The 13,307-nt window shown below is 40.9% G+C and overlaps 1 protein-coding gene across 3 annotated transcripts in view; it reads left to right on the forward strand.

Annotated features, from left to right (window-relative positions):
• PAPOLG (poly(A) polymerase gamma) overlaps positions 1–12,793 on the forward strand; it is a 38,233-nt gene extending 25,440 nt beyond the window's left edge. Inside the window, exons 15-22 of one of the 3 annotated variants that reach the window (XM_081944291.1) lie at positions 290–399; positions 2,698–2,819; positions 2,898–3,073; positions 8,196–8,278; positions 8,369–8,592; positions 9,427–9,480; positions 10,065–10,180; positions 11,336–12,793. In XM_081944291.1, the coding sequence (XP_081800417.1) occupies positions 290–399; positions 2,698–2,819; positions 2,898–3,073; positions 8,196–8,278; positions 8,369–8,592; positions 9,427–9,480; positions 10,065–10,166 (871 nt within the window). In that variant the 3' untranslated portion in view covers positions 10,167–10,180; positions 11,336–12,793. The remainder of the gene's footprint in view (positions 1–289; positions 400–2,697; positions 2,820–2,897; positions 3,074–8,195; positions 8,279–8,368; positions 8,593–9,426; positions 9,481–10,064; positions 10,181–11,335) is intronic. The other 2 variants (XM_081944290.1, XM_081944292.1) reach the window with 2 other exon arrangements.
• The last annotated feature ends 514 nt before the right edge of the window (positions 12,794–13,307 follow it).

Below are 13,307 nucleotides of genomic sequence, written 5' to 3' on the forward strand. Positions count from 1 at the left end.
ATGTATGTGTATGCAGTTGATATGCATGTTCAGCCCAGCTGAACACTCCATAAAGTCCATAGGTCCCAACACATTGTTTTCTCTTCATTAGAATAATAAAAGTAAAAAATCTTCTCTATTGCAAAGTCCGTAATTTCTTTGTAACATATAATGTTCTTTATTATGTTGACATCTGAATCTCTGCAAGGAAGTCAGTCTAATGCATAAGTAATTTGCATTTAGCTCTTACCCACAACACTTCTGGCACTGGAGCATTTGATAATACGTTGTTTTGTGTCTCTCCCTCTAGAAGTGATTATGTGTCAATGTGGTTTCTGGGAATAAATTTTAAGAAACTGGAGAACACAGAGAGTGTAAGCATTGACTTAACTTATGATATCCAGTCATTCACAGATACAGGTAAAGTTTTTTTCCCCTTAAAAGTCCTGTTCTGAGTAGACCAATATTATTTCAGATGTCTACCTCACTTTAGTGTACATGTGCCCCTGACATCTTGGCAACCAAGTGAAATGTCATCCATAATGAGATGGCTTATAAAAATGAGAAAAGAAATATTTACGTATTAAATTTGTATACCTCCCATCACACCTAAATGACTATGGGCGGCTTACAACAATACACCAATATGGCCACAGAGAAGATTTGAAATTGAAGCATAATTTGTGCTGAAGTAAATTTATCCTTTAAATAGTTTTTTTCAAATATTTACTGTTTTTTAAATTTCTTTAAAGTCTATTGGACTGACACAATCCTGATTTGTTGATTGCAAAAGAATACATGCTTTGCTCACTTTTTAATCACATCCTTTTTATATATATTGAAACTGCTTTTAGATGAATCTGCTCCCTAAAGCCTTGGAATTATTGGCAATAGTGTAAAATTCAGTATAATCAATGGGAGTTTCTCTTAATTATGTTGTAGTGAAGCATTTATCTTTCCAAGCAGCGTTCTTGGAATTTAATTAGATTCTGTAGTTGGTTTTGCCATTAGAATTAAATAGGAGTTTTACAATGGACTCCCCAGGATGCATTTTCACACAAGTCCAATTAGGACTTGTCCTTCCCAAGAGGAAGAAAAATAGGCTCACTATTCAAAATATATGAGGTTTTTATTTAGATGAAAAGTGCCTTGTGAAATGTAGTTAATCCAGTCAGCCTAGAAATTGCTGCAGCTATTTTTGAAAGCCAAACATTGTTGTAAGCAACATAAGTTTGTATTCATTGGAAAGTTTGTATTCATTGGAAAGAAAGCCAAAACTCACGATCATATTATATGTTTTCCAAAGTGAAGCCCTCTGCCCAGTAATTTATTGGAGCTTTCTCATAGCAGTTTTCCAATTGCTGATTGTTAAATTTTCTGGAATTTTGCGAGCAAAGTTGAATCTCCAACCTGACACACTGATCAGCTGTTCAGTGAATAGCAATGGGGCAGTAGCTATGGAGTCATTAGAGTCAGTTATTAATTATCATCATGCCATTGCTTCTGACTCTATACAGACTAGGAAATTTATTTCTGGAAATCAAAATATAGGTAGTCCTCCATTTATGGCTACAATTGAGCCTGGAAGTTTGATCATATTTCACTGCAGTTGTAAATTGAGTCACCACTTGACCAGACTAGATTTTACAGTTGCTTTTATGATGGTCATTGAGTGAATCCCATGTTTGTAAGACCAAATCTAGCTTATCCAATGGGTGCTTTTTTGCCATTTTTTACCAGAAAATAACAAAAAACATTGCAAAGCATGGCCGTGCGACCATGGGATGCTGCAATTGGTTATAAATGAAAGCTGGATGCTAAGTGCCCAAAATGAGATTGTGTGACTACAGAGGTTTTGTAGCTAAACATGTGTGTGTTTGTGTGTGTATGTAGATACACATATCCATACATACATACATACATACATACATACATACATACATATACATACACTCACACACACACAGACACACACTATTCTGTAGTTAAACATGTATATACTATTCTAATTGTATAAGCTACTCCTTTCCCCCTCTATTAATTTATTTTTTTTCTTAGACAAGATCTGGTTTTAAGTTATATAAGCTCTGTATTAGAAAACATTAATAATTTTATATTAATTTAAGGAAGACAATAAACCAGTTGGCCGTTGTTGTGTTATAAAATCTAGTTTCTAATACACTAACTCCCATGTAATGATATAGGGCGAGTTAACATGTCCAGTATGCCTCAGTATTTCATTGCATGATCAAACTAATAAACTAAAGAAGATTGATGCTTAATTCTCTTGGGGGGGGGGGGGGAATTATCTAGGCTTTCACTTCAGAATCTTAACAATCAGATTCCAGAAGAAAATAGATTTTGCTTATATCCCTAGGTTCCCCCTATTTTACTCTGCTTGTAAAATTAAGTTTACTGGACCATTAGGCAACCTAAAATCTTCAGGAGCTGAAGTATCAGGACTCATAATGCATACAGTATGTACTGCAAAAAATAAACTGGATTAGATAATTTTCTTTATTTCTGTTCACTGACCACGTGGTAGAACTCTGTGGCTTCATTTCATTACCTAAAGATAGAATAATGTAGTGCCCAATCTGATATATACTTTATGGGTTGGGAAGCTTCTTCCAGCAGCAGTAGGACAGCATGTTAAAGGCTGATCAAAGTTGCTTGAGTTGTTGGGTAACTTCTTGACTTTGTCATCTTTGATCTTAGTTTATAGGCAGGCAAACAATATCAACATGTTGAAAGAAGGCATGAAGATTGAAGCTACTCATGTGAGGAAGAAACAACTCAATTTTTATTTACCAGCAGACTTTTTGCAGAAAAGGAAAAAGGTTGGTCCACATTTTGGTTTTTCTGACAATACTTCATTTACAGATCTGGGTATTTATAAACTGGAATTATCTCAACAGAGCGTGCCTGATCTTGGTGGACATGCTTGTGGGGTCGTGTTGAAAAAGACAATGGAAAATGATAGTGGTTTGGACACTTACAGCAGTGCAGAAGTTACCGCACAGTGCAATAGTGTGCCCTCATTCAACAACGTGGTGGAATATTGCAGTACATCTTTTTCAAAAGGGATAGAAAGGTGGGTGTTGTGTGGCTGTGTCAAGTGTCTGTCATATGGGTAGCATCAGTATTACTTCTAAGATGTGAGCAATAAATAATTTGTATGGGTATTTGTATGTGTTCTGGCCCAGCTCCCCAAACACGACAAACCCTCTGACATGAACTCAAAAGATTCCTTGATTAGGAATGCCAGCAGCCCTGGCAAGAAGTTTTTCTTGCAGGCTAGGTCCGGCCGGCCGAAAGATGAATAGTTGACTGCCACACCTATTCATCGCCTCCCCCTGCCTTTTATCCCCAGAGCTAGGGTGGGGCCTCACTAGCAGCGGTGGATCGGCCCACGGTTTTCCACTGCTCTCCTCTTCTCTGCCTTCTGCACAGCCATGCACTGGACCCAGCTTTTCCTCCTCTTCTTCATCAACCACCTCCAGACCTGGGGGCTGTTGACTCTCCATCTGAGGGCTGATGGATGGCCCGGGCTCTGCCTCTGTATCTCTCTCTGACAGCTCCATTTCCTCTTCCCCCCCTTGGAGCTCCCAGGTTGCCCTGATGCTGACCCTGACTCCCACACCTCCTCTCCTCCTCTGATTTGGGTGCTGGAGGGGCCAACAGGCCACAAGTGTATGGTTTCTTTAAGGCCTTGGAAGGCCAGAATGATATGAGATATACAGTATATATCACCAAAATAGGACAAAACAATGTTGAGCCTGTACTTTGAGGGATTTAGTAGGACTTAAGAGACAAAAGGGGTGCAAAATAGAGATTTAAAGCACCTGTATTTTTCCAAAATAGGGGAGGCAGAAAAACTCTCTATAAAATCATGGTCTCACAAAGTGTGATTTATCCACTCCTGAGCCACCTTATGTTGTGTTGGTAACAAAGGAGAACAGGCTTCCCAGAGGCTTGCTAAAGAGTAAAACCTGGTCCGCTGCCTTCAATAAAGCCGCACCACGTTTCCCAAACTTTTGCTCCTGATTATCGGATTCCTTGCATCTTTTTGGTCAAATTTCTGTCAGACACTCTGGGAGTCCCACTTGAAAAATTATTGCCGGTAATTCTTGCATTTACTTTTGCTACTTTTACTTTTGAAGAGGACACAATTTCTCATAAACATTTCTGAAATGCTTCTAACAACATTTCCTCATTTTGTTCCATGAATACATTCACTCAATAGTCTCATTACTTTTGTTTGTTTGTTTGTTTTGTTTTATTGGATTTATATGCTGCCCTTCTCCCAAAGGACTCAGGGCGGCGTACAGCATTAAAAAACACATATTACAAAAGTTAAAAGAAAATTAGAAACAATCCAAAAAACAAACCCAATTAATATAACACTAACATTTAAAAAATTTGATAAAATTAACAGGCCAGGCCGGCTTGCTGGAAAGCCAACTTTTTAGGACGCGTCAAAAGGACCGGAGGTCGGGGACAATGTGAAGCTCCGGGGGCAGCTCATTCCAGAGGGAAGGCGCTCCCACAGAGAAGGCTCTCCCCCTGGGGGTTGCTAGCCGACACTGTCTGGCCGATGGCACCCTGAGGAGGCCAACTCTGTGGGATCGTACTGGACGGTGGGAGGCTACTTGTGGCAATAGGTGGTCTTGCAGTTACCCTGGGCCTAAGCCATGGAGCGCTTTAAAGGTCATAATTAGTACCTTGAATCGCCCCCGGAAAACAACCAGCAACCAGTGCAGGCCGCATAAAAGGGGTGTAACATGGGAGCACCTAGGTACCCCCATGATAACCCACGCGGCTGCATTCTGGACCAGCTGAAGCCTCCAGGTGCTCTTCAAGGGCAGCCCCTTGTAGAGAGCGTTGCAGTAGTCCAGGCGAGAAAGGACGAGGGAATGAGTGACTGTGCATAGAGAATCCCGATCCAGGAAGGGGCGCAACTGACGTACCGGGCGAACCTGGTAAAAGGCCCCCCTGGTCACGGCCGTCAGGTGTTCTTCTAAACTAAGCCGCGTGTCCAGGAGGACTCCCAGATTGCAGGCCCTCTCTGAGGGGGCTAAAATTTCTCCCCCTATCATCAAAGTTGGAACAAGATGCACAAATCAGGATGACGGAAACCACAGCCACTCAGTCTTGGAGGGATTGAGCTTGAGCCTGTTCCTCCACATCCAGATCCGCACAGCCTCCAGGCATCGGGACATCACGTCAAGGGCATCGTTTGGGTGGTTTGGGGTAGAGATGAAAAGTTGAGTATCATCAGCATATTGATGATACCGTACCCCAAAACCACGGATGATCTCGCCTAGCGGTTTCATATATATGTTGAACAGGAGGGGTGAGAGAACCGACCCCTGGGGCAGCCCACAAGTGACGCACCTCGGGGTCAATCCCTGCCCGCCAGTCAACACGAACTGCGACCGATCCGACAGATAGGAGAACCACCGTAAAACGGTGCCCCCCACTCCCAACCCCCCGAGTCGTCGCAGTAGGATACCATGGTCGATGGTATCGAAAGCCGCCGAGAGGTCTAATAGGACCAGGACAGAGGAGCAGCCCCTGTCCCGGGCCCGCCAGAGATTATCGACCAACGCGACCAATGCCGTCTCCATGCTGTACCCGGGCCTGAAACCCGACTGAAACAGATCCAGGTAGACAGCTTCATCCAGGTACTGGGGAAGCTGACATGCTACCACACTCTCAACAACCTTTGCTACAAAGCAAAGGTTGGAGACCGGACAATAGTTAACTAAAGAAGCTGGGTCCAGAGAAGGCTTCTTAAGGAGGGGCCTCACCACCGCCTCCTTCAAGGCGGTGGGAAAGAACCCCTCTCTCAATGAAGCATTGGTAATCGCCTGGAGCCAGCCTCGTGTCACCTCCCGGGAAGCCGAAACTAACCAAGCGGGACACGGGTCCAGCACACAAGTGGCAGCACTGAGTCTCCCCATAATCCTGTCCATGCTCTCAGGGGTCACAGGGTCAAACTCATCCCAGATTGTCTCCACAAGATTCATCCCCGTTGACTCGCCAGAATCTACCCAGTCAGAGTCCAAGCCTGTCTGGATCTGGGCAATTTTATCCTGCAGATACTGAACAAATTCTCCAGCCCTACCCTGCAAGGAGTCCTTCCCAGTTCCTTGATTAAGTAAGGAACAGATCACCCTAAACAGGGTGGCTGGGCAGTTATCTGCGGACACGATAAGAGCGGAAAAATGTTGCCATTTTGCCACTTTTATCGCCACTAAGTAGGATTTAATATGAATTCTTACTAGTGTTCGATCAGATTCGGACCAGCCGGCCCTCCAACCACTCTCTAGGCGTCTTTTCCAGAGTTTCATCTCCCGGACCTCCTCGGTAAACCAGGGAGCCACCCGGGATCGACACCGGGTCAGAGGCCGCAAAGGCACAACGCGATCCAAGGCCCCAGTGGCCGCCCTATCCCAGGCTTCCACTTGGGCTTCGGTCGAGTTGTGAGCAAGGGATTCAGGAAAAGTCCCAAGCTCCATCAGGAACCTTTCAGGGTCCATCAGGCGCCTGGGGCGGAACCATCTAGTTATTTCCGCCTCCCTGTGGCGAGGGGTAGCAGTATGGAAGTCAAGCCTGATGAGGAAATGATCAGACATGACAAGGGTTGAATAGAAATATCCCCTAAATCTAGATCATTCATCCACTGCCCAGAGACAAAAATCAGGTCGAGCATGTGTCCCCTATTATGGGTGGGGTCTTGAATTAACTGAGTTAGGTCCATAGCCGTCATGGAAGCCATGAACTCCCGAGCTGACTCGGATGTCTCGCCAATGGAAGGCAAATTGAAATCCCCCAGGATTATAAGCCTGGGGAAATCAACCGCCAATCCAGCTAACACATTCAGCAGCGCCGGCAGGGCCGATGAAACGTAGCAGGGAGATAAATATGTAACAAAAAGGCCCACCTGAACTCCAAGGCTCCATTTCACAAAAAGGGACTCACACCGCCTATCTGAGGCACAGTGACCTCCAGAGGTCCAAGACTTTCCCTAATAACCACCACCACCACCCCGCCCCTGCCCTGGGCTCTCGGCTGGTGAAACGCCCGGAAGCCTGGTGGGCATAGTTCACTAAGGGAAACACCCCCCTCATGGCCCAACCAGGTCTCCATAATGCATGCCAGGTCCACTCTACCCTCTTGTATGAGGTCGTAAATGAGGGGAGCCTTATGCATCACGGACCTGGCGTTAAGCGACACCAGCCAGAGACCAGGGTCCTGTAATCCCGAGCACCTGGGGGTGCGAGAAGGGCGAAGAGGGTCGGAACACACGATCGCTCTTAAACAGCGAACATGTGTCCCCCGAACATAATTTGGCCCTCGTCCCCCACCATATCTGCCTCTCCCACAAACAGTAGAGATGGTAAACCCCCCAATGGAATGGCTTAATGTCTCCCCCGGAATCCCAACCCTTCCCAGCACTCCCGACCCGCGCCCATTAATTAGCTTTGGCCTGTGCCCTGGCAGACTCCCCCCCAAGCCTGTCTGAGCCATCCGAATCAACCCCCCCTGCCCCCTCTTAAAATTTGATTTAAAACCCCCTGTAAAAAACCCCTAAGAAATCTCTTCTTCGCATGCCACTTTTCACACTTTTATTTTTAGTTCTGGTCACTATATTGGAGGCTCCTTGTTTAGCCCTCTTCACTCATGCAAGCAATTTGTTTCCATCAAAATCATTAAGCATTTTACTTTCTCGTTTAATCTTAGCCACAACCTCATTTTAACCTCGTTCTTTTCAACTATTTTTTTCCTATAGACCTTATCTTTCTTTACCCTTATATTTGCAAAATTCATTTGCATGTTTTCCTTAACATAACTCCATAGAGTTTGATGACATGTGTAGCATAAGACTTTTCTTTTTTCCAAGCTACTTCCAAATTTTCTTTTCTTAAATCATATAGAATTTCTCTCATGAATTCCTTCAGTTTGTCAAAAAATAATCAGATTTCCTCATTCACTCTTTTTCTATGTGTGCTTATGAATAGACTTATTCTTAAATCATGTATCTCAAATAGACTTTTTCTAAACAGAGATACTCTAATTGTCATTCTCTTCAATTGTCATCTATTCATTAAGTCATCCCCATCCATTTTCCCATGTTATTATGGAAGGCTTTTATCATCATGTCTCCTCATCTCCATGAAATGTTTCTTAACCGGTGCTGCTTTTCACAGGTCTGATGTCCTTCAAAAAAATACTATATCTGAAAGGCAAGAGAAACCAAGGACCATCACTCAGTCAGCGATGTCTGTACCAGGTAGTGGCTCTTGTATATTCTAATTTCAAAATTAATTAATATTCTTTTTTAGGAACATTAAATAAAACTTAACGTTACTCCAATTTGCAGGCTTGAATCTTACAGCTTCAGCAAACACAACTCTGCCTTTAAGTTCCGGTAGTGTCTCCATGGCCACAGAGCAAAATAAAATTCCTCCAACTATCATCCTTGCTTCTGCTCATTCCCAGGGACACCTAGATGACATAGGTTTTATTAAAAATAACTCTGCACATAAGAGAAATCACTCACCAGTCTCTGAAGATTGTTTTAAGCGGCTGAAAGATGTAGCCCAGGTAAGTGTCTCTGTGCATAAGTTCCAATGCAGCATGAGTGTTAAAATTGATTGTCAAAGAGGACACAGTAGTTACATGACTGATTACAAAACTCCCCTGAGCACTACAGCTTCTAACTAAGTGAAAGTTACTTTGGAATAACTATAAATAGAGATTGGGATCTCTTGGAGAAAAACACCCAGATTGGCTCAGACTTTAATAAAGATGAATATCTTAGTAGTAATAGGTCTTCAATGGGTATAAGTAATGTTCCTTCTCTCCCCCCCCCCCCCATGCACACTCACCTCCCATGGGGTTTATAGCTAATTTAATTGTTTGTATAATTTATATCAAACAAATTGAGTTTGTTTCCTGGCAAGACATTCAGGAGACATTCCTGCCTTTTGAACTATTGTCTTAGTTTAGCTATTGGGGAATGAAGTGAAGTAAGGAATGAATGAAAAGGCAGAATGATATGTTGCATGACAACATGATTGTAATTTGTTGAGTCTTCGAAGTGTGAAATGAGGGGCTAAACCTGGCTATACATAGCTTTCAATAATTTGGTGTTTTTTATCCAAATTCAGATGTTATAATATGATATAATATAATATGATGTTATAACTCAACATTAGTGTCAAGACTCAGAGATGGGAAGGAAGGAAAACACTACATTACTTTGTACAAGTTTCATTTGTCAGAGTAAGTGGTGAGATAAATTGAACGGCGCAATTCATTACATCATTTGTGCAATGACATCATGATGTATATGATGTCAGTGTGGCTTGTACCTGCTGCCTGTGGCCCAGTAGTACTTGCATTTTGACCAACGACTTATGCTTTTCTTCCTTTTAGCACAGCCTTACAGACACCCTGACTCTTCCAACCTTTGATACACAAAGAGCACAGGTATTAAGAACATTTACATTTGAAACAAAATTGGAGATAATAACTGATGCTTGGAAGACTTTTAATATTTATGTGGCTTTCGTTTTATTTTTGTGTTCTGTAATACACCTACATGCTTCGTAATTTGCTCTCACTGACATGACACTAAAGATAACAGGACTGTACAGGAACTTAGATTTGAGTGAGAAGAGGTGTTTCAGAGTACACAGCCACCCGTCTCTGAGTTACTAAGAATATAATCCTGCTTTTAGGATTATGAGTCTGCAGCAGAAAGCTCACAGTTAATATGCTTTCTGAAGTATCTCTTTTATCAAATCTGAAGTATTGCCTACACTTAGTATATAATTTGTATGTTGTTCTAATTTTTAGGAGTTGCCACTCATCTGCAAAGACTTCCAAATTGGCTTATAAATTAAAAGCTTTAACTCAACCATCTTCTTCAGTAGCAGTAAAAGAAAGCTGAGCATCTGGAGATGACACATCTCTTAGCAGTAGGATTGATGTCAGATATTGCTTTGATCTAGGCTTGTACTCATATCTCTGGAATCTTACTTCCCTCGTCTGATTTTAGTTTTCATTTGCAGCGGCTTTCTAGTAAAGAATTGCCAGATTCATCTTCTCCAATTCCAGCAAGTGGTATGGTTCGTGTTGTTAAAAACTCCATCAGACTGACTCTTAATCGATAGCAGTGCTTTACCAGGTAATAGTAAGGGCATTGCATTTTCATGACTATTGCTTACTTCTTTGGTTCAAATGTTGCTCTTACGCTCATGCTTCACTTTTGAATTTTGATGTGCCTGCAACCACTTATAAACTTTTTTTAACTCACAGAAAAGGTGCCCTGATCCACTCCAGCTTTCTATCAGAATTATCTAGTACTAGAATTAGTTCCCCTTTTTCTCTTGTAAGGCTTATTTAATTTTTCCAACTTGATCTACAAAGATTGAGAGGGGATGGCTGAGAAAGAAGACTTCCATTGTGTATACAAAATTCCAGCTATACTGTGCTGTATTGAGTGGAATCCTGATTATATTTAATGGATTTTTTAATAGATACCATGCACAATTCTTGAAGTATGGAACATAATTTCTCATTTTATATTCATCAACTGCGTAGAGACAGTAATTCCCAAAATTTCTAACCAGTGTCTCTGTATCAGGAAGGCATTAGATTAAGAAATGATATTATAGCAACAATCAACAAATGTGTTGAATTTATGTTTTACCAACAAAGGGTGTTGAATTTATGTTTTACCAATAAGGTATATTTTACCAAAGGTATGTTTTACTAACAAAATGTGTTGAATTTATGTTTTACCAGTAAAGGGAGACTAGTATAGATCTATTTCAAACTATTTAACTCTCATCAACTAACCATACACTTCTACGATTCGAACCCAGGCTATTTGCATATTAGGTAGATGTATTAACCTCTAAGCCATGAGCTCGTCGCTTTTTTGGCTATACCAGGGGAGATATTAAAAAAAAAAATTTCCAGTGAGACGGGTCTATCAGGGCAAACTGGTCTATCCAATTATGGGATGGAGCATACTGCTTCGGCTTTTGCTTTTCAGCCCCAATCCAGGAGCCTTTGCAGGCAGTCACTTTTGCAACAAACTATTTTCACGACAAACAAAAATAGTTTTGTATAATAATAGACCGGCCTCATGGGGAAAAACACTTAACAAATGAATGCTGGTCCTTTTTTATGCATAAATTTAACAATGTGCAAACCTTATAATTTAAAAGAAAATAATATAAATAAGTTTCACTTTGAAATGCATAATTTTGAAATATTGACTCAAAAGAAAAAAAAATTTCATCAACAGCACTATTCAATATTCTTCTGTTAAAAGGCATCCTAAAGTTATTGTATCCATACTACTATAATAGAAAGCAACACTCAAAGAATGAAGACGGAGACGGCATCGAAAGGGTACAACCTATGATTTGCATATCGGTCTGTGTCAACTCCGTCTTGGATCTCGCATGACAGCTGGGAACTTCCTGAATCATTGCTCCAATCTGGCATCAAGGCAGTGCTTAGTGGACCAATATTGGCATTATGCATAGCATCCAACCTTCTTTAAAATGGCTTAATCTTCTATAGATTTCTCTCTTCAGGTATTACACTGTCATAATTGTCGTAAAAATTTCAAACTGCTATTCCTCTAAAATGTGTGGTGTGTGGGTATTCTTCTAGTGTAAAGCTTATTCCTTTCAATTGGACATTTATTTTCACTGTGCAAATGCATAGCTTTATTTTAAGTCTTGAATTGTTCTTTCAGGAGAAATGTCTTTGTTATGAAAAACCAAAAAAAAAAATTCTTGCCTTTATTTTTTCCTAAAGGGGTTGACATGCAGAGTACTTTGCCCTGGTGTGTTTTTATTGTTATCAATGTCAGTTCAGTACAGGGGTGCAGGTAGTCTGAAGCTCTCTCTTAAATATATTCTTAACACTGTTGTTTTAAACCAAAAATCCACAACCAGTCTCGGTGGTATGCTGGCTGGTGATCTGCATAGCAGGTCGCCATAGGGGTTCTTATAAAGTGAAAAATGCATAGGAGTATGTGTTTATATATTGGAGGTACTTCTCATTTAAAAAACAATCTTTTTGGAATATATGTAGATGTCCCCCCAAAAGCTGCTTCCCCTGGAGACTCACAAAAGGAAAACTAGAGCACAATTTTGGTCATTGTTCAGTTGCATTAAAGCCCTATAATAGTCAGATATAAATTTAACTTCGATGCTTCTCTCTACACATCCAGCACTCCAATTTTAAACCAATGGGAATGAAATAGGCTTCAGTGTTTAGCTGGATTGCATGCTAATCTATAAATAAAAATGTAAGCAGACTCATATCTTCAACAATACTGGAATGCAAGCAGAGTAATTAGTGTATTACTTGAATTTCAGAATTGTTAGATGGCCTTGTAAAACCATAATTTGCAATCCAATCCATTTTTTCTCACATGTTGAAAGTTCTGAAAATTATTTTCCCTATTTTGGCCTGCCTTGTGAATGAGTGCTCTTTAATCTTCTGTGAACTGGGATTTGGGAATCATGAGTTTTACTCAAGTTTGACTTTTGTAGTTTTCTGAACAACTTCACTAGAATCAATGTCTCCTACTAGAAGATCACTTGACTCTTCCAAACCCATGTTTCCTTCAGAGCCCATGGCCTGATATGCCAGGAGTAAATACTGTTTTCAAATCTTAAATTTTGTAATGTCTGCTTTTGTAAAAAAATATAATCAAAACAAAAAGTGTATGCAGAGTATTTTTGTATGTACTGTAAAATATTTTTCAAAGAAATGTAAATCCTAGTCTCATCTGCTTCATTTATAGAATACTTAGGAAGCTCTTCGCTTCTAGTTACAAAATAATGGAGGTAACCGGTTTTTATTCTGATAAAATGCGGCTTGGTTATTCCCTGAGGAGATGTCTATGGAGATTTTCAGTCATCCAGGTCATGGTTATCACAAAGACATGCTTTTTTCAAGAGGCAACCGACTTTCTTGTTTTTCTTTGAAGACATTTCACTTCTCATCCAAGAAGCTTCTTCAGCTCTGACTAGATGGTGGGGAAGGGAAGGATTTATATTCCTTTCAGACAACTGGTCAGTTGCATTCTTTTGGAAAGTCGTTGAGGCCATTTGGAGGCTTATCTGTGTCCTTGGGGTCACCTTAGGAGTACAAATGGTTATGGAGCCTTCTTGGAACTGCTGAAAGGACTCTCTGGTAAATTTCCTTAAGAGATGCAAATGGAATTTTAGAAAGATTTTAAACTTGTAGACTGCAACTTGTTTTGGACCAAATTCAAAATTAAT

The sequence above is a fragment of the Natrix helvetica genome, assembly GCF_964273705.1.
Source record: "Natrix helvetica genome assembly, chromosome: 2".
Taxonomy (NCBI): domain Eukaryota; kingdom Metazoa; phylum Chordata; class Lepidosauria; order Squamata; family Natricidae; genus Natrix; species Natrix helvetica.